This window comes from Acomys minous, assembly GCF_964271855.1.
Source record: "Acomys minous genome assembly, chromosome: 10".
Classification (NCBI taxonomy): Eukaryota; Metazoa; Chordata; class Mammalia; order Rodentia; family Muridae; genus Acomys; species Acomys minous.
This window is the reverse complement of record NC_140491.1, coordinates 77,918,764-77,946,660: the sequence shown is the minus strand read 5'-3', so window position 1 is coordinate 77,946,660 and position 27,897 is coordinate 77,918,764. Positions and strand designations below refer to the sequence as shown.

Below are 27,897 nucleotides of genomic sequence, written 5' to 3'. Positions count from 1 at the left end.
AATGAAATAAATTGAAAAAAATGACCCTAATATCTGAAAGATAATAAATGTTGTGGAATACTTCGTCTATTAAATGAATTGTTGTATATTATCCAATTGAGTGCCATAAAATGTGGCTAAAAGAAAGAAAATAATTCAGGCCACCATTTGTACATACATGTGATGTATACAACATTTCAGGACACATTATTTATTATTATTATTATCATTAATTATTATTATTTGCTAAAACTATATATGCAGCTCAATTTTCTAGGTTGTAATTAATATTTTAATAATATCGGAATTCTCACTGTTGTTTTCCTTTTCATTCACTGTGAAATTGATATTAGTGTGTGTTACGGGTGTCAAATTTTAGTGAAAACTGCCCCATTTGATTGGAAATAAATTAAAAATTACAAAACTTTAATGTAACAAAGAATGAAATATGTTCAAATGAAAATAAAGCAGGATAGGATGTAGCTGAATGGTGGAGTCTGTAGAAAGCTCTGGGTTGAATCACCAGCCTTGGGGGAGAGGAATAAACTTCAATAGTTATATGAACATATGACAAGAATTTTTTTTCTGTCTTAATTTTTAGTTTTAGCTAGAAACAGCAGTCATTCAGGTGCATCCACTATATAACCACCTATGGTTGTTGTTGTTGTTAAATTAAATGACTACGTAGGATTGTATCCAAATATCAAGAATGAAATCATCAGAACACAGCATGTTGTGACTTGCCAAAGCCATCCTTAGTTGGGCATGGTGGTGCATGCCTTTAACCCCAGCACTCAAGAGGCAGAGGCAGGCGGATTGCTGTGAGTTCGAGGCCAGCCTGGTCTACAAAGAGAGTCCAGGACAGCAAGGGCTACACAGAGAAACACTGTCTCAAAAAAAAACAAAAACAAAAACAAAAAAAAAAAAAACAAAAAAAAAAACAAAAATAAATAAATAAATAAAAATAAAATGCCAAATTTATGAACATAAATTTGTAACTAGAAAAAAACTAAGTGACTACTATAGACTATTGTAGAAAAGTGTTAAACAGAAATCAAATATTGTGAAGAATATATACACATATATATGATTTTAACTTTTTTTTTTACTTTATAAAGAACAGCAAATCAAGATAATTTAAAGTACATCATTACTTTTGCTCTAGTTGAAATTTCTTCTATTTTGTATTTTATTATGAAAATCTGCAGGCTCTGAGGATCAAGCTCTCTACATAGCTAATGACACTGACATCCTGGGTTTTGTATATCCATTCAACTACAGTGGCGGTCATCAGCAGATTTCTCATGTTGAACATAATTCAAGAATAACAGGGATGGATGTGTATTATCAAAGAAATGTGATTGTCTGGAGTACTCAGTTTAATCCAGGCGGGATTTTCTACAAAGTGATCGATGGCAGAGAAAAGAGGCAAGCGAATAGTGGCTTGATAGTAAGTAAACACAGACTACTTGAAGGCTGTCCCTTCTTTCCACATCCTTACTTAAAAAAAAAAAAGTCAAAGTATCTGCAGACTTAAGATAATCAGTTAGTCATCCCATATAGAAACACAGATTTCTCTCTATTTTTATAGCAGTTCATTTACTGTAAATTCTGGCTTATGTTTTGCTTGAGTGTGTTTACGTTTGCTACTTAGGGATGAAAATGAAGAGAAGTCTTGAGCATATTCTAATTTATACCTAAAATGGGATATATGTTCTGGAGAGAAGCATTTTTATCTCAATGTGGGGATGGGGAAATACGTGTACCTTTTGCATGAGAAAGGAATGTAACATGGAGAAAACTTTTTTCAATCTTGATAATATCAGAAATCTACTTATGGAACAAGAAACCAGCTAGAGTTTCACTATTCCTCCCTTCTTTTGAGAAATGCACTTTGGAGAGCATTTGGATGATGTATGAAGGGCATGTTGATTTTCATGGTTGGTTGTAAGAAAAAAAAAGCAGACAGCTTGCTTGGACTTGTAGTTGTTGGCGATCTCTATTTGAATTGGAGCATATCAAGTTATTGTGTAGCTTGTATTTTGAAGTAACCTGGGAAGAAAAGAGAGATGTACTTTTATTTTGAAGGAGCCTGGCTTTTCCCCATACATTCAAAAGTAGAGTAATACCACAGCAAGGTCTAATTGAATTCTTACACTTGAAATGTACCATGGCAACTGTTTGAATTCCTGACTACTGTTAACAGAATCTATCACAAAGATATAAGCCAAACAGTTACTCTTTGATGAGGTGTGGAACACATTTTAATTTTATGCTATAATAAAAATGTAAGCTACATGGATGCCGTTTGATGCGATGTTGAACACATTTAAACTAGATTTTTAATATATTTTTTATACTTTCAGTGAAGTGACTATATTGTGTGGGTGGGTGGGTGAGTGGGATGTGCCCAAGAGTGCAGTTGCTTTCACAGGCCAGAAAATCCATGCCACATGAAGTGGTGAGGCATCCAACATGGGTAGTTTGAAAACTTGCTCCTCTGTAAAAGTAGTTCACTCTTTCTGCTTCTGGGTTAACTCACTCATTATGATCATTTCCAGTTCCATCCATTTGTCCGCACATTTCCGGAATTCCTTGTTTTTAATACCTAAGTAGTACTCCATAGTGTATATGTACCACAGTTTCTTTATCCATTCTTCTATTGAGGGACACTTAGGCTGTTTCCATGTTCTGGCTATTATGTATAAAGCAGCTATGAGAATGGTTGAGCAAATCTTCTTGTTGTGTGCTGGAGCATCTTCTGTTATATTCCATAGGGGAAGGGAGTAAGGGGGGAATGGGAGGGAGGGAGGAATGGGATGATACAAGGGATGGGATAACAATTGAGATGTAATATGAATAAATTAATAAAATATATTTTTAAAAACAAAAAAAAAACCCACAAAAGTAGTTCACATTCTTAATTGCTGAAATATCTCTCCTGGCACAATTTTAAATTAACAAAAAATGAACTAAGGAAGACAGCTTTAGGTTAATAAATCTGTTTTTAATGTTTCATGTGCAACTCAGTTCTTTGGACCTTTCTGCAATAAACAGTGTTAGGTAAGTTTCCCTTGTCCTCAGAACAGGTCTAAGGCAGAAAGGAGTCATTTAGCAGATCATTTTGTCCTCCAGCCTGCAAAACTGTCCCTTCTTTCTATCAAGCCACTTGACACAGTACCATCTCGTGCGCAAGCTTTAATTCTAAAAATGAAATCGCTTTCATTTCAGTCATAAAAATAAAGGTTGCCTGTGAGCTCATTTACTTGCTGCTGGTGGCATGAAGTGCATTGATTGGCCTGGCTTTGAATTCTGTTCCTAATCTCGATCAGTCCTTTACTTTCTCTGAACTGATGATTTTAGGTGTTAGATTAAAAACTAATTAATTATTTGCCACAGATTGATCACATGTAATATATTACTTCTTTATATTAAGGAAGACAATGTATGTACTTTGTAACTGTTTGCAATGACTATGTTGATGTAATTGATTGACAGGCTGTTGTTGCTGCATGTTGTACTTAAAATGCAGTGCAGCTCTTATATCTGATCTGGTGCTTCCTTTTAAAAATCACTTACATATTTAATTAATTTGGTATAATTTCCTCTTCAAATTATTTTATTTGATTTTGCTCTTAAGTAGGATTATCTACATTTTATAGATTAGATGTCAAAGTCATTTAATATCCGATAACTAAGTTTTACATTTGTTAAGGCAGATACACGTGCATGTATATTTTATATGTACACTGTACATATTTATTTGCAATCTTGTCCACAGCTTTTTCTAACTTCCTTACAAAATTGCTTTTAATCAGCAGTAAAGGTTTTCATTATGCTTGTCTGAAACAGGATACGAAGCCTAGCTTACATTTTAATGATTGTAATGACTTTGTTACAAGTTTTAGACTATTTTCTCCAGTCCTTTTAGAAGGAGTATAACTAGCAGCAGTAACCACTGAAGCTGAGAATTATTGTAGGGTAACACTCTCTACCAAGGAGCATTAATGTGCTGCTAACTGAGTCAACTAATAACTAATAGCTGACTCAGTGTCAACATTATACAATGGGGACTCATGAGCCATGGGTTTTACCAGTTGTCTCTACACGAAATTCCACAGAGATTTCAGGCTCCATAATATCTTTTAAAAGTGAAGGCTACTCTAGTGAAGACAATTGGAATGTGCTCTTTCTTATTGCTCTACAGTCCCAGTGTCTTAATGTATAAAAATGGAAGAATCTCCTATGACCACCTTGATGTGGTATAAATTCCACAGCACTTAACATCTTCAAATTGCACATATGAAAAATAATTACAATATTGAAACACACAACTTCTAAAGCCCATTTTTGTATATGTCTGTCAAGTTCTTCTCTGAGCCTATTATTTCTCTAAAATCCACATTTATTATGCCAGTTAAAGGTATGTGTTTCTTTTTTTAAATTTTAATTTATTATAATTTATTTAGATTACATCCTAATTGTTATCCCCTTGCTTGTATCTTCCTGTTCCCACCCTCCCTCCCTCCCCTCTTCGGCTCTGTTCCACTCCCCTAGACTTCTGATAGAAGGGGTTCTTCTCCCCTGTCATATGACCACAGCCTATCAGATCTCATCTGGATAGCCCGTTTCCCCTTCCTCTGTGTGTCCACCAGGCCCCCTCACCAAGGGGAAGCGATCAAATTGGGGCCACCAGAGTTCATGTTAGAGGCAGTCACTGTTCTTCTGACAACCATGGAGAATGTGCTGTCCATGGCTAGATCTGAAAAGGGGTTCTAGGTGTACTGCAGGCATTGCCCTTGGTTGGCGCAACAGTTTGTGCAGTCCCCTCTGGGTCCAGATCCTCTTGCCTTGATGGTCTCCTTGTGGGGCTCATGGACCTTCCTGGTCCTTCCAGCCTCCATTTTTCCATATGACTCTCAGCACTCCACCCTGAGTCCATCAGTGAGTCCCAGCATCTGCCCTAATCCCCTGCTCGGTGGAATCTCTCAGAGGACATCAATGGTGGGCTAATATCCACTTATAAGTGAGTATATACCATGCATATTTTTCTGGGTCTGGGTTACCTCACTCAGGATGATCTTTTCTAGTTCCAATCATTTGCCTGCAAATTACAAGATTTCCTTGTTTTTAATAGCTGAAAAGTATTCCATTGTGCAAGTGTACCACAGTATTTTAAATCTATTTTTTGTTTGAGATGCATCTAGGTTTTTTCCCAGATTCTAGGTACTACAAATAAAGTTGCTATGAACATAGTTGAGCAAATTTCCCTGTTGTATAGTGGAGCATCTTTTGGGTATATGCCCAGGAGTGGTATGGCTGGGTCATGGTGTAGCACAGTTCCCAATTGTCTGAGAAAGAACCAGATTAATTTCCAAAGTGGTTGTACAAGTTTGCACTCCCACCAGCAATGGAGGGTTCCCCTTCTCCACATCCACATCCAGCATGTGCTGTCATGGTTCCTAACAGTTTCTATCTGGTCACCAATTTGTTCAGAGAATGTACAATCTATGTTATCTTCTAAGTTTTGATGTAAATGTTGAAAAATACTGACTGAGGATTCTGTAATTCTCAAAAAACAAAGCTCAAGACTTTCCCCAAAGATGATAATAACACATCGATTTTGCTCTCTAAAAGAAAGAAAAATCATAAATACATTATGGTTGTTGTGGAGTGTTTTTGTCAATTTATTTTTATTTTTTAAACATTTTACTAAAAATTTTACATATAATACGTCTTGATCACATTCTTTCCCTGGCCTCTTCCCAATCTTCCCCTGTTCCCTACCAACTCAACTTCATGTTCTTCCCTCACCATCGCTCCCTCTAAAACACAATACATACATACATGGAAAACCCAACAGAGCCAGAAAAATATAAAAAGCAAAGCATACAATGTAATACGATTAAATCAATATAACAAACATGCCCAAAAAAAAAAGTACACAAAAAATAAAGCTTGGTTTGGATTGGCCAATTATTCCTTTACATAGAGTCTGACTTAGATTGTAGTTCACACTCCATTCAAGAAGTGATTTTTTTTTTTTCTTTTCTAGTAAGTATTAATTAGAAATAGCTACTTGGCCATGGTAGGGTCTTGTGTTTCCTTCCCCTTCTCAGATCTAGGATTTTGTCTGTTAAGAATCTCTGTGTGTATTGTGTATACTGTACCTGTCTGTATGATTTCATACCTGCATTAGTCCTGTTGTGTCTGAAAAATGTTGGCATCATCTAAGACCTCTGACTCTTAAAATCTTTCCGCCTCCTCTTCTTCATAGATTCTTGAGCCTTGATGGAAATAATTTGACTTCTTTCTTTCTAATTTTCAGTCCTTTGATCTCCTTCAGTTGCTTATTATTCTAGCTAAGATGCCAAATACTAAATTGAGAGAGTGAACAAATTTGCCTTGCCCCAGGGTTGCTCTCCATTTAACATGTTTTTGGCTATGGACTTGCTGTAAATTGCATTTTTTGTGTTTAGCTATGTTTTTGTTGTTGTTGTTGTTGGAAGGTTCTATATTACTGTTTTGTTCTTTGTATTTGTTAGGAATTTGTTTAGGATGTTAATCTCTTTTTGGGTTGACCTTTGTGGTTTTGATTGATCTCGAAATTAATCCATTTCTTTTAGATATTCTTGTTTTACATGAGTATGGGCTTTTAAAATGTTCACTTATAATATTATTTTTTATTTTTTATTTTTTTATTTTTTGAGACAGGGTTTCACTGTCTAGCCTTGGCTGTCCTGGATTCACTTTGTAGACCAGGCTGGCTTCAAACTCACAGCGATCCGCCTGCCTCTGCCTCCCAAGTGCTGGGATTAAAGGCGTGCTTAGCTTCTTTTATAGCTGCTGTCCTGTTTCTCTGATCAGTGGAGAGTTTGTGGATTCAAGTTCCTTTTCCTTTGTGTTTATTTTGATAAGGGTTTGTTGATCTAGTTTATTTTCTCATAAACTAGAGAACCTACTATTATATTGTCTGATTCTTAATTTTTTTGTAACTCTCTCATTAACTTATATTCTAATTTTTATTCTTTCTCACAGGATTTGTTTTGGTTTTGTTTATCCAAACTTTTGAGTTATATACATTATTTATTCATGCTTTTTCTGATTTTTTTCAAAATTATTTTCTGAGATTCTGATGTGATTCCATGATTTTTCCTTCCCTTTTCTTCCTCCAAATTCTCTTATATATCTCTCCTTGCTCTCTTTCAAATCCATGACGTCCTTATTCGTTTTTTTTGTTGTTGTTGTATAATCTGATTGCTTTGTGTAATGCTCATTAATTTCCCTCTTAATGGTTTAAAAAATTTGTTCCAGAAGGTTTGCTGTTATGTTCTTATTTTCAGTAAATTCCATGAGAACTTTTTAACTTTTTTATGGTTCTCTTCTTTGAATTACTTCTCATTCAGTAATTGTTTGAGCTCTAGTAATTTGTGTTTTTACCACGTTTGTTTGCTATCAGTTATAAATGTTATAGCATTGTAGTTAGAGTACTAGAGTTATTTCAATTTCTCTTTTTTTTTTTTAGGCTTTTAAAATCTGTTTTGTGTTTCAATATGGAATCTGTTTTATACACTCTTCCTTGAGATGCTGAGTAGAATGGGTATTTTTGGATGTTTGGGTTGGATGGTGTAGATACCTGTTAGGTCCGTTTTATACACGATGCCCTTCAATTTTAACATATTTATGTTTCTTTGCTTATTTTTTGTTTGTTTGATTCATTTATTCATTGTCCAAATAATCTCTGTATAGGAGAAAATGAAACATTGAAATCACCTACTATTTCTGAGTTGATCTATGTCTTTAAGTCCAGTAGTACTGCTTTTATGACATTGGGTGTGCCAGTGTTTAGTGTATCTATAGTTAGAATATTAATGTTTTATTGGTTAATTGTCCCCTTGATTAGAGTGAAGTACTTTGATTTCTTCTGATTAGTTTTAATTTGAAATATATTCTGACAGATACTTAGTATGAACACTACTTACTTTCTGTCTTAATTTTAAAAATACTTTTACTTGGTGTTTTTCTTATGGTGGTTCATGTATTTAAAGTTAAATTGAATTTCTTGTAAACAACAAAAAGATGGATTTTGTTTCTTAATTTTTCTAACCTGTGTTTTGAGGACAGAGAGTTGAGACCATCAATATCTTATTATATTACTTTTTAAAAGTGTGTATTGATTGTAATTTTTTTTTCTATTTGTGTTCCTATTCTTTTTCATGTTTGGTAGAACTAGCCTCATTATTTTTCCACTTACAGTCTCTTGGCTATGCTTGTTCCTCTCTTCAGTCTGAAGTATTTCATACAATATGATCTGTAGGGACAGTTTCATGGAAATGAATCTTAGCCAGTTTATATCATGGGAAATGTCTGTATCTGCGACTATGGCAGAAAATTTTGAAGGATTTGGAACCCTAGCTTGACTACCATGATATATTGGAGTTTGTAATTCCAGGCTCTTTTGGCTTCCCAAGTTTCTTCTAAGAAACCAGCTGTTATTCTGATAGGTTTTCCTTTGTATGTAACTTGTGGCTTTTTCTTCTCTTGCTGTTTGCAATATTCTTTTTTTTCTGTATAATTCATATTTTAACTATGATGTTCTATGGAATATTTTTTCTGGTCTTGTCTGATAAATGTTCTGTGCATTTCTTTTATATATATAGGTATGTATTTCCTGAATTTGGGGACATTTTCTTTCATTGTCTAAATGAATACCTTGTTTATTCTATTGGTCTAGGATTCTTCCCCTTCATTTATGACTGCAATTAGAAGACTTTGTATTTTAATGGTGTCTAAAGTTGTTCTCTCTCTCCGTCTCTTTGTGTCTCTGCCACTCTCTGTCTCTCTGTCTCTGTCTGTCTTTCTCTGTCTGTCTCTGTCTCTTTGTCTCTCCCTGTCTCTGTCTCTGTCTCTCTTTCTCTCTGTGTATATCTCCATTTCTGTTTAAATTTTGGGTATTGTTAGTTTGTAGGGTCTAGTTACTTTATCTTCTAGTCTTGATATTCTATTTTCTACTCAATTAATTTTCTTTATATGGTTTTCTGGGCAGGTTTCTAATTGTATTACTGAATTTTAAAGTCCATCTCCACTTCAGTTTGAGTTTTCTTCAATATTTTTAGTTCTTTACATTATTCAGATTTCAAATAATGGACTGCCTTCATCATTTCTTTAGGACATATATTTGGAATTTCTTTGGATTGTTGTGACATCTATTACTGTTTCATTGAATTCATTTAAGTCTTTATGTCCTTTTAAAACTCCTTACTTTTTTGATGACATTTATGATTGTACCTATAAGTCCTGTGTCCTGGTGTTCATTTGGACAATTCTTTTTATTTTATTTTTTTTACTGCTTTTTCAATTGAAAAATAAAATCATTCATATTATATCTCAATTGCTATCCCATCCTGTGCATCCTCCCATTCCTCCCTCCTTCTCACTTTCACCCCATTCCCCTTCCCTATGACTGTGACTGAGGGGGAACTCCTCCCCTGAATATGATTCTAGGGTATCAAGTCTCTTCTTGGTAGTCTGCTATCCTTCCTCTGAGTACAATCGGGCCTCTCCATCAAGGGGACATAGCCAAATATGGGGCACCAGAGTTCGTGTGAAAGCCAGTCCCCACTCTCTACTTAACTGTGGAGAATGTCCTGTCCTTTGGCTAGATCTGGGTAGGGGTTTGATGATGACTGTACGTATTGTCCTTGGTTGGTACCATAGTTCAAGCAGAAGCCCTGGGCCCAGATCTGCCCATCATAGTGTTCTTCTTGTAGGTTTCTAGGACCCTCTGGATCCTTCTATTTCCCCATTCTCCCATTCTTCTCTCACCTAAAATCCCAATAGGATGTCCTCACCTCTATTGCACTTTCCTGATAAGTGAAGACTTTCATGGGACATGCCACTTGGGCTAGTGTCCGGTTATAACTGAGTATATACCATTTGAGTCTCTCTGCTTCTGGGTTAGCTCACTCATTATGATCATTTCTAATTCAATCCATGTGTCCACAAATTTCGGAAATTCCTTATTTTTACTAGCTGAGTAGTATTCCTCAGTGTAAATGTACCACAGTTTCTTTATCCATTCTTCTACTGAGGGACACTTAGGCTGTTTCCATTGAGAACATTTAGATATTACTGGTTGATTTTTAGAGGTGGATAACATATTATAATCACAATTCAAATTACTTCTGATTTTGTGGTGAGGCCTGGGCATGAAAAGGTCTTTTTGTGGTTCTGTGTCAGATATCTCTTGCCTTGCACCTTCCCCATATATTGTTGCCTCGGACTGAGCCCAGGCATAGAATGAGTGTGCTTAAGGAAAGGCCAGAAGTTTGAATGTGGCGCCAGTAGATTAGTGTGAACTGAGTTTACAGATTAGGCCACGAAATTCTCTTTTTTTACTAATTAATTAATCATATTTAAATTTTTTACAGGTATATTTATATTATTACGCATATATACAAAGATTACCTATAGCAAGAAGAACCATGACACAATCAGGAATTATGTAAATGTCACATTCTTAGTGTTTTGACTATTTGTACATGACAACTTTGAAGAAAACATTTTTTTTCCTATCCTGGTCTAAATTTCTGAGTGTAAATCAATCTCATCACATCTTGTCATTATCAGTTTAAAACATCTATCTACACAGAAAAACATATTAACCCCTAAAAGACTAAGCTTCATTGTAAAACTAAACTACCAGGTCTTCAGCTCCACCGGAGACATGAGAAGGAATAAAATTGCTTACCCGAGTATGCTGGGAATGGAGGTTAGTAGCTTTCCAAATTAGAAGATGAAAGAGACAGTTTGCTACCTGAATAGGCACCCAAAATTTTCCATAAACGTTGAAGCATCTTGTTCAGCCTTCTGGCCCAATATGTGTGACAGACATATTTGGGAGGCAGGGACTATTGAGGACTTACCCTGTCTAGGCAGAATTTGTCTGTTGACTCTGACTACATTCAAGCTTGCCCCCTTTTAGGCAGAATTCTGTCTGTTGTAGAAAGGACTCAGTGGCTGGATTGCCACAATTGATGCTATCTCCATAAGGAGGTCCTTTGATGCTCATCATTCTCTTTGAGGTAGGCTGGGTGTTGCCAGGAGCTAACCTGTCTCATTGTCAGTGAATCGTTAAAATGGCACTCAGAGGAAGGATAGCAGGCTACCAAGAAGAGACTTGATACCCTATGAGCATATACAGGGGGAGGAAATCCCCCTCAGGCACAGTCATAGGGGAGGGGAATAAGGGAAAAATGAGAGGGAGGGAAGAATGGGAGGGTACAAGGGATGGGATAACCATTGAGATATAACAAGAATAAATTAATAGAAAAAAGAAAAAAGAAAAATAAAAAGGACAGTCAAAAATAATAATAATAATAATAATAATATTAAACCTTTTGAAAAATGCCATATTATGCATGTCTCTTTCTATAGAATCCTATCTCTATGCCACACCTAAGATGTATATTCTTGTGGTAAAAGTAGACTAGTAATTAACATGACCATAATTTGATCAACTAACAATTAACTTGTATAACTTATTTATCATAAACTGTCTGTAATAGCACTTTCAAAGTATTGGAAGTAAACCTTATATTATAATTGAATTATATGGGTATAATACCTTATACTAGAGTATATATATGCTCTATGTGTGTGTGTGTGTGTGTGAAGAATAAACTTACATTAGAATTCTATACCACTGTATCTAGAATTAAACTTATTTTGCATCTATATACAAAATTCTATACTAGTGAATTAAAAATAACCTTATGAGTGACAACTGAGGTTTTAAGATGAGGAGTAGGTTCACCAATCTACTTGTTGTTCTATCTTCCCTAATATTGTTAAAATATATAGCTAGCTATAGTATTTATAAAAGAAAACATAGTTTCCAGAGGTTTAATGCTTAAACTTCTCTTTTAAAGATCTATTTTAAAACAAATGTGTTCAGTGATGTGTCTTTATTTTTGAAGCTAGAACTGTGACAGCTAGTATGCACATAGTATACATAACGTAATATTAAAGTAACTTTGTTACAGCTAAGCTGACAGTTTTTCTATAAGGTTTAATGACTTCATTCATTTGACTAATATATTGATAGGAAGATGTCTCAAGGCCCCTAGCTTATCTGTGTATTTAAAAGCCTTAACAGAATAAAGACCTTTTATTTTTTCTGAAGAAATCAGTCAACACATGTCTTCTATTTTATGCAATAATATTAACAAATTCCTTGTTTGTCAGAATCGTGTAGTGCTTACTGCTCTCAAAAGGGGCATGGCACTGTGGTGTCAGATGTGCTGACGTATTTGCTGACCTTTCCTAAGGAACTAACAAAAAATTTGGTGTTGTTTTTCTTTCTAATATAGAACATGATTTGATTTGTTTTGTTTTTCTTTCTACTTTTTAGTTGTTAAATGGTTTGTGCTGCACTGCTCTTTATTCCCAGGGCATTCTCTTTTCTGTCTCTGTGTATCAGTTTAAATAATTTGTTTTTCTAACTTTTCACATTTATTAGATAAAGTTGAAACTGTACCCAAAGCTTTGCCTTTCTCTCTTTTGTCAACATCTGTTTAGTATGAGTCACTTGCCCCAACACTACACAAAGCACTACAAGAGACTGAGGAAAGCTGAAAGTGAGGGAAATAGTCCTATCCAGGGAAGAACACAACAACTGATTACCTAAAAACAAATGATCAGCCAGGAAACCATATATACAATTAATGTTATGCAGATTATGCTGGCTACATTTATGTTTTCAGAGGATATTGGTATGTGGATATACATATATTCATGTATGAATACTAAGTGAAGTGACTGAATTTTACAGAGTGCAAGAAGGCATACCTGGGAAGGTTTAGAGAATTTAAAAGGAGAGAAGGAAGTGATGTAATTGCTTTATAATCTAGGACAAAGAAAGGCCCTTTGAGTAATAATGACAAATTCCCCCTTCCTTATCCTCCATATTCTGTAAATAAAGTTCTTTGCTGTGCTGTTCAGTGAACACTCAGTGTTGTGAATCACTACCTCCAGTAACATGTGTAATTTGCGACCATCTTACCCTGAATGTATTGTTATTGATGCTCTCACCATTTCAGTTATAATTAATTGAATATAGCAATCCTTGACACAATAATCAACTTTAGTAGCTATAATAGCAGGAAGTATTCCTTGATCTAGAAATGAGAATATAGAACCAACAACGAAAGCCCACAAGCCTGGGTACCATCCATCACAAAACCACAAACAACATGAAACTCTGAAGTAGTCCCACAGGAATTTTTTTATCCACGTGCCTAATAGAATTTTCTTAAATACAAATTACCTAGATGGAACCTGGGGCACAGAACATAAAGGATCAGTCATAAACATCATCAAAGAATCATGGGGTTCAAAAAACAAAGCAGGAGCAACCACCTCAGAATGGATTTTTTATGTGCCAAACCACCAGTATCTATGGTGCTTAAAATAAATGTCAGCCCTTTTCATCTTTCTAGACATGCACTTTAAACTAGAAATGAGAACTAAGTTTGATTTGTACTTAAAGAATTTACTGTTGGTTCAGTTGTCAAGACACCATTTACCTGGAAGAAGTATCACTAGATCCAAAAATTCGCGTTCTCTTAAATGTGAGGAATGGAGTTTAGGAGGTGACAGTGGCTCGGGGTTACACATGTAAAATGGAAGAACCAGCGTTTTCAGCATAACTAAAGTAAAGAGAAAAGGCTAAAAAGTAAATTTTTGTATGACATTTCCATAGTGTTTGGCAGTGATAGTATTAAGACAAGAATCTGAGTTTGTGTTTAAATATGATAAAAGTCGTAGTAAATGTTTTCTCATGATCAAGCTGGATGAGGGGTATCAAACTCTCTGCACAGCAAAGGTTTCTTCTGCTTGTGTTACAACGTGATGAGTCTTCAATAACTGACTTGAAACAGTATAGAATGACAAAATAACACCCGGTCTTTCATGTTTTTAATATTATGATTTACACTGACATGCAAAGTATATGACATTTGGTGATATATTTACTTTTATGTTATGCAAAATCTAAGCGAATACAGCTAATGGTTATGCATGTTTTCCACATTTGCTGAATTCCTTATACCACAAGGGGAAAATTGCTTCTGGGTGCTATGGTTGAGTGAAGGCAGCTTCCTTTCTCTTAGGAACTCATAGTCCATAGCAGACAGTGCCGTGAAACTACTGTTCTCTGATACCTTGTGGCCTTTTTGTTTGTTTTGTGTACATTTTGTTTCTTTGTGTGTGTGTGTGTGTGTGTGTGTGTGTGTGTGTGTGTGTGTGTGTGTGTGTTTTGAGATAGCCACTTTCTTGTGTTTCTCACTACGTCATGCAAAAGACTATCATGTTAACATGGCATTTTTCCACTGTGATGAATTCCTAACAGAAATCACCCGGAATCATTGGGTTTCTTGTTGATATAATAGCCTTAGGTATTCCTTCTTACCTCTGGTTATGCACTATGAACCTGGCCTTGTGAAATTTATTACTATATTAGTTCCATTCAAAGTGACAAAATTAATTAAAATCTTCAGAATATATATTTTGATAACCCTTTCTATGAATTCTTTTACTATCCTATAGCTATATAAAACAGAATAACTAAAAGACCCAAGCTCTCAAATAGATAGTTCAATTTTCCTAAAGAACACATTGAAATGTTTTTGCACTGTTAATGTGTCTGTCAATACAACATTTTTAAAAAATGCCAGTTGTATGTGGCAGAGATCCAGAGAAATCTGTGCTCTCCCACATTGCTGAAAATATGTACTAGGCAAAGTCTTTGGAAAAAAATTTCTAACACTATGTATTTATATGTTAGAATTCAACTGTTATATTCCTGAATAAATATTTTTAAAAACCTGAATATGTATCCCCTGATTGACCCGTTGGCCTTGAACTCACAGAGATCTGTCTGCCTCTGCCTCCCTGAGTGCTCGGATTACAGGCGAGTGCCAGCACACCTGGCTCAGGCCTGACCTTCTCAGTGACAACAGAATCACACACATTTCTGATTATGTTTCTTCTAAGGTAAAGCAACTCTCTGGCATCATTGATTTAATGTATAAGAATGGTAATCATGTTAATTGTGGTGGCCTAAACTTGTAAACAAATACAAGTAGACAGAAGTGGCCAAATGTTAAGCAAATCAGTATATCATCAGAAAATGAAATTGCATCCCTTAATAAGGAGCATTGGTAACTGATACACTAAAAGAGATGCGTAAATTTTACATGTGACATTATACAGCAGTTAGGAATAAAAGATATTTTTCTTTCTCAATGAACAGATTGACTCTCTAATGCTTGAGAAGAACAAAATCCTGTAGTAACACCTAGAATATTCCCTACCCTCCCTAAAATTCCAATGTGAAGATACAAAAAATTCATGCTAATTTCTCCCGAGAACTACTGTGGCGTATTGCTTTTCTGTTTTTCTTCTAGTGTCCTGAATTTAAAAGGCCGCGAGACATTGCAGTTGACTGGGTTGCAGGAAATATATATTGGACTGATCATTCTAGAATGCACTGGTTCAGCTACTATACGACTCACTGGACCAGCCTGCGGTACTCCATCAACGTAGGACAGCTCAGTGGCCCCAACTGCACCAGACTCTTAACTAACATGGCTGGCGAGCCCTATGCTATTGCTGTAAATCCTAAAAGAGGGTAGGTTGATATTTTGGGTTTCTGTTCTCAATATAATATTAATATCCATATTTATGGCTTGTGCTCAGTAGTTTTGTTCAATGTGTAATGATTTCTGAGACATGAAAATGCCCATACTTCTCTCTCAGAACTGTTTCCTATTCCATATATTGACACAAGATATTTTTATAAATGTTCTTCTATATTGGGAGTTTAGTACATGTGTGAGAACCTCTTTTCTTGTCTCTGTATTTATGTGCATTGATTACAAAACAGTGGAAGATCACATGACTAATACTATTAAACCTCAATTGAATTTTCTAAACCTTATATATATATATTAGTATATTTTATTAATTTATTCATATGACATCTCAGTTGTTATCCCATCCCTTGTATCCTCCCAATCCTTGCTCCATATATATATATATATATATATATATATATATATATATATATATATATGTATATACATATATATATATGTATATACACACATATATATGATAAAAACAACAAAATATGAAGACATATATTCAGATTTAAATTTCTTTATACCTTATGATTTAATCTGAAGATATCTTTCCTCTAGTATCAGATGAAAAGTACATCCCAAACAATTTTGCTTCCCTCCACTTCTCCAAGCTCCCCTCGACTTCCTCGGAGGATTTCATAAATGTACACAAGGTGTTTTGATCATGTTGACACACCCACTCCCCCTTCTGACTCCCTTTAGTCTCTTCTCTTCACCACATCCTTCTTCTAATTTTATATCAGTTTCCCTTTAATTTTCATTTTACCTTTTCACCCACTGATTTGTGTGCTATATACAATAAGTTGAATAACATATCAATATAAGATAACTTCAAGTGAATAATCTGTCACTATAAGATACTTGCAAGTGACAGAAATAATTTTCAGGTTCTTGCAGAGCTTTCAGAACTAAAATGATAGTACAAATCATATGCTATGACATATATTTTTAAATAATGTATCTCAAAATTTATATTTGTATAAATTTTACCTTATTGGGGTAGATTTTATTTTCAATATTGATTTGCAACACTCTGTTGAAGTTGGACATTCTATAGCGTTCAAGTTGGGTCAGCAATCTGCTTAATGAGTGGACTGGGTTATTTCAGCACATGATCTGAACAGACACCTGTAAATAAAGGAGACAGTTTTCACAGCATTGTCTCCAAGCTAATCTCTTTGACCTACTCTCTTCAGGATGATGTACTGGACTGTAATTGGGGATCACTCCCATATAGAAGAAGCAGCAATGGATGGCACTCTGAGGAGGATTTTAGTACAAAAAAACTTACAAAGACCCACAGGTATGATGCGTTCGCACACATTAAATGTGAGACAAGATGCTAAGCATATTAGTATTAACAGTTCATTCTAGTTTTATTCATGAATCAACCATATAACAAGTAGGTAAAATAATGCATAGTATGACGTTATAAAAGTCGGTAATATTTTATACTCTAGCTTCCTAACTCTGAAGTCAGGTTATTATCATGCTGATAGCTACATTATAGGGTGTTATTTGGAAACTGTCAAAGTTGTAAGTCTATTAGTAGATTCTTACATAAATAAAATTTTGACAGATCCTAACAACCCATTGGGGTTTTTTGACATGCTAAAGTTACTGAAATATATGGTAATATTTCTAGAGGATATCAAGAGAAGTGAACTGAAAGGTGGCAAATATATCTATGATCTTTAAAGGCCAACCTTCACAATGCCTGTCCCTTATATTAACTTTTTTTTCTCTTGTATCCCATTATTCCTTCCCTAATCACATCTAAGACTCCTAATACTCTGCTCCCACCGTACCACTCAGAACATTGACATTTCAGTAATAATATATTTGCAAACTACAAGAGTCCAAAGATTCTGTGCCAGCCACATTGCTCAAGGTACCCCAGTTAAAAGAACAGAGTCATGGTTCTTGTGCATGATTTATTCTGATTTTTATTTATGCTTGATTATTTTTGTACATTAAAATAAATTAGGGAGTTAAATATCCATTGCCTGTTAGATTGTCTTGTGAATTGATTTGACTCTACTGTTTTTAATTTTTTATGGAACTGAGCATTTGGAGGATCCAGTCTATCTGTATACATCTTTCATTTAAATTCCATATACTTCTCGAACTGAAGGAAATGTTTCTATACTCGTTAAGCAGGTCCTAGCCTTTGTGAAACTTATGCCATAGTAGAAATTACAGCACACAGTTGAATAATTGTACATAGTTATTGTATAGAAAAGAATAGCAGTATAGGATGGATAGCCATTGGGAACACTGTTTGATTATGAGTCCACAAAACTCAATTCTATAATATGTTGCTTAAGAAGTTACCTGAATAAAGAGAGGTAGACAATTATGTGAGGTTTTGTTCACCATGATAGACACCTGAGTGAAATATCATCAAAGAAAGAAGGTTACTTTAGTTCAGGGTTTTAAAACTTGCTAACAACATGCATATCTAGAGCCTGAGGTAAAGAATAATAAAATGGGGCTGCCAGTGTTTTCCTGACACTGCTTACACAATGGAAGAGATGAAGCCGAGAGAAAGAAGTGACCAAGGACCAGGTGTAAGCTTGAAAGTTTTCCTTTCAATTCCCCACATTTCCGCAACCTCCTATAATACCCTCTGATTTGGTTTAGAGTTGCTGTGATATTCTAACCAAAAACAAACTGGGTAGGGGGCAGCATTTGACTTTTTTTTTTTTAAACATCCTAACTAAAGTTTTCCCTCTTACCTCGCCTACGAGTCCCTCATCCCCACCAACTCTCTTCCCCTTCCCCCATCCACTAGGTCTCATTTCTCTTCTAAAATGGCAGGCATCCCATGGATTATCAACAAGCCAGGGGATATTAAGTTGCAGTAAGACTAGGCACACCTCTCCTATTCAGGCTGGAGGAGTCAACCCAGCAGGAGGAAAGTGTACCCCAGTCTCTGGGGACTGGACAGCAGTCTTCCATTTACCAGTTGGATGGCCCAAGGCCAGACCCACCTGTTCTCTGAACCTAGGGCTCTCCACCCTGAGGATGCCTCTCACTTAAGGCTCTCCAGGTCTTGTGGTCTTTAGCTCCCAGATCCTAGGCTCTGAAGCACCACTGAGACACAGTGTGTAGTTTGCACCACCATCATCCTATTGTTTTGATTTTTTATGTGACTAGGAGACTGTCTTTTCTGATCCAATCTATTTGGTGTCCTGTATCCTTCTTATACGCTTATAGGCACTTTCTTCTCTAGGATAGAAATTTTTTTCTATGATTTTGTAGAACGTATTTTCTGGGCTTTTGAGTTTTTTTTTCTCTTTTCTCTATTTTTATTATTCATGGGTATTTTAAAAATAGTGTTCCAGATATCCTAGATGTTTTGTGTCAGGAATATTTTTTTGATATAACATTTTCTTTGGCTGATGTGCATCCATTTATTTTGACATACATTTAATGCTTGAGGTCTGTCTTTCATCTTGTGTATTCTGTTGTTTTTTTGTTGTTGTTGTTTTATTCCTTGATTTTTCATTCTCAGGATTACCTCCGTGTGTGTGTTTTTATTCCTTCTATTTTTATTTTTCAAGTCTTTAACATATTGTTTGCTTCGCCTGTTTGTTTTTTCTTGGGTTTCTTTAAGGTATTTATTCATTTCTGTTTGCGTGCAGATGATTTTGTTGGCCGCCCCTCAGGGACCGAGCAATTGCTTAAGCCATGACCTGCCCCTGCACACACTGCAGACAGATTCAACAGGTGTGTGCAGGCTGATAAAAGGGCTGACCTCCCCTGCAGCTTCTTCTCTTTCTTCATGTTCTCTCTCTCTCTCTCTCTCTCTCTCTCTCTCTCTCTCTCTCTCTCTCTCTCTCTCTGCATTTCCCCTTCTTTTCATGCATCCTTTCTCTCTCTTCCCTCTGCTTTTCTGTCTCCCTCTGCATGGTGACTTCACTGACCCTCTTCTGTGAGGTTGCTGAAGCCACCAAAGACCAGCCTTCAATAAATCTGAATTAATACTTTAATTTGGCTTGAATTGGCTCATTTGGTCAGTGGACATAACCTATCAATTTTTTCTTCAAAGTCTTTATTCTTTTCTTGTGCTTCAGCTTTCTTGTATGATTCAGGACCTGTTTTGATAGGATACCTGGGCTCTAGTAGAGATATATTTCCCTCGATGTTACTGATTGTTGTTGTTGTTGTTGTTGCCATCTAGGCATCTGTATTAGGAGTGATTGTAGGTCTATGCTGTGGTTTGGAGTTTGTTTGGTGCGTGTTTTGTTCTTTGGATTCTGTCTCCTTTTGAGGTTTTCGGAGAGTGTGTTGGCCGAGGGTTTCTGTTTTACTTGCTTGTCCAGTTGGTGTATTCATGGGGGAATACTTGCTGGTGTCCAAGACTGGTCTTCTGGTAGACATAGCTTATGGTTGACTAGAGGGATATTTGCTGGAGTTGTGGGCTGGGCCATAAGAATGAGACAGGAAGGGAAGGGCAGGGGAAAGCGAAGGTGTGTGAGATCCATAACAGGGGAGGGGAAGCCTCATCTGGTGCTCTGCAACAGAATCAGTTGCACCCTAATAAAAACTGCTAATGAAACACTGTGAATGACTGTTATGTATTCCCATGTGTGTGTATGCTTTACAGGTAGGAAATATGTTGACTTATATACATATATCCTCTGAGATATATTACCTCAGAGTACATTCTCTTTTCAAGGATTTCTAATAATTTAAACTTCCTGTGTTACAATTTTCTTTCCTTTTTTATTTTTAGTGTATATAAATATTTTTTCGAACTTCAATGTCATGCATCATATTAAAATGAGTATCATAAAGTCTCTTTGTAACCATAAGCACTCTTTTTTCTTTATGTTCTAGTGTTATAGAAATGTTACATTTCTCTTATCTGCTTAGTGCTAGATATGTGACATACAGTTAATTTCATTGTGGCTTTAATTAAACAATAGTATCAAGTAGATGAACAATTGGAATACACATAAACCTGCCTCTGTACATTTGTGTACTTCCTGCAAATACTTAGTACAGAAATCTACCATTAAATCAAATAAGATATCACCAGAACTCCAGCTGCAAAATTCACCAGAATTGTGGAAACATATCAATTTTTTGAGGTTTATAGCACTTATTCTTCCACTCTTGGTACTCCATTAGCTATGACTTTAATGATACAGTGTACTAGTACGTCTTCCACTAATATTCTATATGTCCAATAGTAAAAATAATGAAAATGTTATTAATATTCTTTATGGTCATAATTATGTGCATAAAATTAAGTATAAATGTATAGGGAAATATAATTGATGTAGTTTAGAATCTAAATAGCTAAATGTTTGTCAAAGTATATAAATCAAGATTACAGAAGTACGTATTAGCTAGTATTTAAGGCAATCTTTTATTGATCCTGTAATTTTCTGTTTCAATTAGATTGACAGAAGTTACATAAATCACATAAATGGAAAGATACACATTCATGGATATTTCTACTGTTCATCTAATTGACATTATCTGTACCCTTTAAAATATATGTCATAATGAAATGCAATGTATGTCAGTCATAAGCTTAACCTTGAATGGATAATAAAAATGCAACTTTTCTATAATACTACAATATAAAGAACAAAAAATACAAATGCTTACATAGAAACATGAAAGTTATTCATTTTTAATGTGATGTATAAATTTGGGGTTAGTATAGATATTTACATACAGCAAGAAAATTGTGATAACATTATTACCAATAAAATTTAAGTATGAGAATACATAAGCAGTTAATATGTTCCTATGCAAAGGTATCTCAATGGATATATTCGTGTACATGTACATCTCCCATATTTAAAGTGTATGTACACATCAGAATACAGAGAAGTGGTTCACAATATTCTATTATAATTTTCCATTGGTACGCCATTTATGAAATTTAAATTGTCTATTATTTAAGGATTTTTTAAAACTTCAGAGTTAAAATTATTTTCAAGTCTCTAAAATATAGTGGCAGCCTCGGCATCATGGCCAAGGCTAGGCTGAGGGAACAACTCTGAGAGTGTGCTGTTCTGCATTACAGCCTACTGAGCTGCAGTCTGTATCTTTAATGACCTTTTTAAACTGTGATACTCTTCCAGGAGATTAACCTAAATAAGGACAACACCAACAGACATGCTAATGAGGGAAAGGAAAATCTGAAAGGCTCTGCCCATAGAGAGAAACCTCCAAGCAATTAAGAAATAATGAGGGTGGGAGAGTTCATCTTTCTCTGGGATGTAGCCTGAATTGATTTTCTAATACAAAGTGACTTCAGCCATAACGTCATATACATAGAGGCAAAAGTAATTGCCAAACTCAGTATATTTTATTTATATATTTATGTACAAATATGTGATATGTCAACAAAGATAAAGAAGCAAGGAAGCAAGGGTGAGGCAGGGGAGCATGAGAGGGCTTGTAATGAAGGATAGGTAGATGGAGATGATGTAATTGTATTTTAAATTACAAAAATAAAATGTTAAATTTAAAAATACATTTTATTTTAATTTTTTATACTTCTATTAATTTCATACCACATATATTCCATTGTCAGTTCAGATGAAAAAGTTTCTTTTCTGGGTTTTTTTTTACAGTCTTTAACTCTCATTGTAAGAAATGTTGGCTGATTCCTTTATTAACTTTTAAATTTAAAAGATACATATTTTTTTCTTTGTTACTAAAGGGCATAAAAAAACAAAGTCACACTGATATGAAGGTTTTTAAGTAGAAATTCCACTTATCTAAAACTTTGGTTCCTTATTCTATAATTTCTATTTTGGTATAATTCCATCCAGAAGTGCACCACTTGACAAGAATTGATATGATCATGTGTGCTTGTGATAAACTTATAATAAATATAATAAATCTACAAAATGGAAAACTAAGTTAATTGGGGGAAAGTCTTGTTTTATTTAACTATTCATTATACTAAATTCAGAGAAGAGCAAGGTGTTTCTCCTTTTTTCACCAAGGCCTGACCTGATATCAACAGTGGAAAACTGCATCATTTCAGAGTTTATGTTACTCAGAATTACACAGAAGCAAAGGCAGCTCAGACAGCAAGCTACACAGCACAGCCTCCATTTTAAGTCAGCCTATACCATTCCTCAGAAAGTAGCTAAGCTAAGTGTATCTCTCTATTTTACTTAAGTATCAATACGTTTCAAAACTCAGATTATATTTCAACTAGGACTGTGTAATAAATTTAAAAAATTATCAACACATAATTTCTAATGCAATTGGTTTTTTTCACAGTCTGATTATTTAAGTCTAAAATTTTCACACAAATCCAAAACTGCCATTTATTCAGTGGACCTTCACATGGAGCTGTATCACCACTCTATGACATTAATCTGCTAAATGCATTTTAATGGAAGTACTCCTTGAAGGTGCATATTGCACTCTGTGCAAAGACTACCACACAAATATATATTTGCATATAATTAAGAATCACTCCAGAATTTATGTGTCATAGATAGTATTTCTTTTTAACACTAGATAGCTTTATTTTTTAAGAAGATACTGACAGAACCTCAGTTATATTTATAAAACAAAGAATGGAGAATTTAAAAAAAACACCCTTAAGTGAAGCCTTACTTTAGTCCTTTGTTGTTTATTGGCAGATACCTAGTATGAAAGTGATGATGGGCAGCCTTAGAAAACTTGACAGAATGAAGAGTGATACTATAATCAGAAATCAGGAGTTAAATTCTCATTTTTCTATCCTCATTATCAATCTTTGGTTCCTCTGAGCTAACATACACTCAGGTGTCTCTCCGCACTCAAGCCAGTTCTTATTGGCTTCATTTTATCTAAAGTCTATGAATATTTTGAATTCTGAGCTCTGTAGCTTCAAAAAGGAATTTAAAATTAGATGGTTACACCAAGTTTTGAGTCACTGTTGTACAGAAAACTTCCATTATTCAAGACAAAAACTAAAATAGTGTAATAAACTAGCTATAATAACTCAGTAAGTATGAAAAGGATGCTAATGTGACCTTACCTGTTGGTATATGGTTATTCTAATTTATTGAATAAATGCTATCTGGTCTGAAGGTGTGTTTCCGTGGTAACAGACAGAGAACTTCATGTTGCCTGCTTCCTATAGTACTGTGACAGACAATGGATGCTTTTTTTTTTGTGATCTGGAAAGAAATACATCTATCATGATTAAGCATTAAAATAACAAGATTGTAAGTAATCTCAGTCTCTTTGTATTACTTGTCTCTGTATGTTTGTTTCTCAGGTCTGACTGTTGATCACTTTGGTGAACGCATCTACTGGGCTGATTTTGAGCTCTCCATCATTGGCAGCGTCCTATATGATGGTTCCAGTCCGGTGGTCTCTGTCAGCAGCAAGCAAGGTTTGCAGAGTACTTTTGTTATTGAGACTATTAATTCATAATACAGACATAGATGAACAGGGATTCGGCCACCTGCATTTCTGCTAATTCTTTCATATTTCAGTGTTTATGTTAATTGAAATGTTCAACCCCACTGCTGTATTGTAGAGATCAGGTCAGAGAACTCCTCTACTTGGACAAACATGGGTCCTTGCTGTCCATAGTCAGAGATTATTTAGTCCTGTAAGTCATTTATTGCTGGTGCTAACCAATACCATTCTAAAAAATTGGGCTGATGACCATAAGGAAGCATGTTACTATGTCTTTCATCATGCACATGGATATCAGGCCAAGAGAAAAGTAAGATAGCAGATAGCAACCAGTAACCCTCCCACCAACACTTGGATCTTTTGTGCCCCACAGCTATGCCTGTTTTTTTCTTTTCTTTCTTCTTCTTCTTCTTCTTCTTCTTCTTCTTCTTCTTCTTCTTCTTCTTCTTGTTTTGTTTTTGTTTTCTTGTTTTTCTTTTTCAAGATGGGTTTCTCTGTATAGCCTTGGGTATCCGGGACTTGCTTTGTAGACCAGGCTGGCCTCGAACTTACAAGGCTCTGCCTGCCTCTGCCTCCCAATAGCTGGGATTAAAAGCCTGTGCCACCACACCCAGCTTTCTATTTGTCTTTCTAATTGCCTCCTATCTTGTTTTCTCATTTTCTGTTTCCCTCTGATGTCTAACTCTCCCCTCCCCCCCCCCCCCCCGCCATCCCCCTACCCCTGGCTGTCAAGTACTCTATTTTCTTTCCTTTGTCTTTTCTTCTTCTTAGCTCTCTCCAAAATTTACCACAAGTGAAATGCACACTTAAAAATATTTTATTATTATATTAACCAACTATAACATTGCTTCCCACACTTTTCATAATAAAAATGAGGAAGATGAAAAATAATTAAATAAAAACTCAATGATAACTGATTAAGTAGCGTGTTTTATTACTGTTGTCATTGCTTTGTTTGTTTGTTCAGTTTCCATTTTTGAATATTTAGAAGATATTCTATTTTTACTTTAGTATAGTGTTGCAAAGAAAGTTAGAACTTAGAGAAAAAATATTTATGATTTTTTAAAGATCTATTTATTTTTATTTTCTGCATATATATGTTTTGCCTGTATGTACATATGTGTACCATGTCTTTGCCTGATATCAATGGACGTTAAATAAGGGGAGGCAGATCTCTGGAAATTAGAATTACAAATGTTTGTGAGCCACCAAGTTGGTGCTAGGAACCAAACCAATGTCCTCTGCAGAAATAAATGTTCTTAATTACTGATTCATCTTTCTAACCTTTCTTCATCCCTTTTCTTAACACGGAAGATAATAACGCCTTTTTGCTGTTTTACAGTGTCTCATTCTGACCTGAAACTTGTGCTTCTCTATATGTTTGTATCCTGAGTGCTAACATTACAGATGTATGCCAAAATAAAAATATTTATTATTTAAAATCATCTTGTAATTACTGAGTCAAATGAAAAAAAAATTCAATCTCAAACATGATCCATGACTTTTCCGAATAACAACAGGCTTTGGGCTACAGATTACGTTTTTGTGCTAAGGCTTAACATTCTTCTTGCTAACAGCATAGCAAAAACAATTACTCTAATAATAACCCTAAGCAATTTTAGGTGAAGTTGCACACAGTGGATGAAGATGTTTGTTCAATATGTTTTGAGGGACATATTTATCACCTCACAGCTACCATTAAATATACTTTTAATTTTGAAATTGATCAAAACAGTACTTGGATATTAGATAAATCTAGATATTTTTAAATTTTGAGTGTCTATACAACTTGTGTTAACAAATATTAAATATAATATATAACCACTTCATCATGTCATGATTATATAGGGTTCTTTGATGGCACTCACACTGGCATTAGTTCCTCTCTTTTGAACATTCCAGGTTTGTTACATCCTCACAGAATTGATGTCTTTGAAGATTACATATATGGAGCAGGACCTAAAAATGGTATATTTAGAGTTCAAAAATTCGGTCGTGGTTCAATAGAGGTCCTAACTCTAGATGTTGACAAAACAAAGAATGTTTTGGTATCGCATCGCTATAAACAACTAAATTGTAAGTAAAATGTGTCAAACTTTTCCCTATGTTTTTAAAAAACAATTTATTTATGATTATGTTAACTATGTCTATATTCTTAGTAAGCACTCTAAGTTTGCCTTGGTGTCTCCAGACATATTAAAACAGCAAACAGCATAGATGTTTCCATGTTTCCCATAAAAGATATGAATAATTTACTGCATTTTCTTAGGATTAAAATTGTCTGTTTAAATAATTTTTAAAATGTGTAAATATATAGATCTACCATGGAGTTATGAAAATCCATCAGTAGCCATTTCTCACTGCTGCTGTTAACAACCAGTGACTACTTTACCATTAACACTTCAGCCTCAAGAACGTTAATAGAGATCTCAGCCCAAGAGTTGTGCCTTCTCTGATTCATTGTTTATGATTTATTATAAACATAATTCCCCAATCTAGAAAGGATTCAATAAGTAAACCATTGTGGACATTATGTAGAAACTGTGGTGCAAACTCATTCAAGGACAAAGTACAAAAGTATGATTGGAATTCTAAAATAATGTGCAAACAAGTTAAGTGTTTATTAAATTGTTCCAGTTTAGTTATAGACAGTCTTTAAGGCAAGTTAAAACAGATTTCATCTTGAGTTTTGCAATTACCTGGAAAGACAGCAGTGTTTTTCCAAGTCAGCGGAAACAATGTCTAGCCGGACCTAAATTTCCTGAAATACCCCCTTAGGTGCTGCTGCCTTTACTTAAACCACATATGCTGGGTCTGTGGTTAACAGACACTTCATGACACCTGATAGTTCTATCTAATTCAAAATCATGACTGAATATGGCTTGAAATACAATCTGAAATTAATTCATTACTATTCTAAACATGTAGGATGTGAGCAATGGATTTTGGCAGAAAGGTTCTGTGATCGGGCTAGAGTCTAGAAAAGACTATGAATCACCTCTGACCACATAAGATGCTCATTAGATAAACGTTTAGATGAGACAGCTTTAGTGTTCAGTCTAACATGTATGCATTAGATGAGATAGCTTTAGTATTCAGTCTATCATGTATGCATTAGATGAGAGAGCTTTAGTGTTCAGTCTATCATGTATGCATTAGATGAGAGAGCTTTAGTGTTCAGTCTACCATGTATGCATTAGATGAGAGAGCTTTAGTGTTCAGTCTAACATGTATGCATTAGATGAGAGAGCTTTAGTGTTCAGTCTAACATGTATGCATTAGATGAGAGAGCTTTAGTGTTCCATCTAACATGTGTGCAACCTCCCACACAGTAAGCTTGCAATCATGTTAACAAGTTTCAAATCATATTCCTTTTTTATATTTTAAACTTATAAAAGCATGTGAAGTTTTAGTCATAAGTTGTTTTGTTGACTAAAAGTGTACAAAAAAGATATAAATTAAGGTTTGGATCTCCAAATACTTCAGTTGAGGCACGTTTTTATGAACATGGAGGTCCACTGAAAATTTAACATAGTAAGAGTTCAGCAAAATGCTCAGCTGATAATTCCTTGTCTCATAAGCTCAATTTAGACTAATCACCTAAGGTTGAATCTTGAATATTCTGGAAAAGGCAATCACCAAATCATTATACATAATTAACTAGAGAAGAAAATAATCAACATAAATAACTGTACATGAACTGAACCATAAAGGACTCCATGTTTCTTTCCTTTAAAAACTAAACTAAATTCATGGAAAAGTAACCCGAAGTTATGCCAAATGTATAAATTAGCAATCTTCCCCTTTTATAATG

At 34.9% G+C, this 27,897-nt stretch overlaps 1 protein-coding gene across 5 annotated transcripts in view; it reads left to right on the top strand.

Annotated features, from left to right (window-relative positions):
* LRP1B (LDL receptor related protein 1B) overlaps positions 1-27,897 on the top strand; it is a 1,938,012-nt gene that overhangs the window by 1,831,200 nt on the left and 78,915 nt on the right. For all 5 annotated transcript variants that reach the window (XM_084800259.1, XM_084800256.1, XM_084800258.1 and 2 more), the window contains 5 exons: positions 1,188-1,429; positions 15,447-15,670; positions 16,880-16,986; positions 23,938-24,054; positions 25,986-26,159. In XM_084800259.1, coding sequence (XP_084656385.1) covers positions 1,188-1,429; positions 15,447-15,670; positions 16,880-16,986; positions 23,938-24,054; positions 25,986-26,159 — 864 coding nt within the window. The remainder of the gene's footprint in view (positions 1-1,187; positions 1,430-15,446; positions 15,671-16,879; positions 16,987-23,937; positions 24,055-25,985; positions 26,160-27,897) is intronic.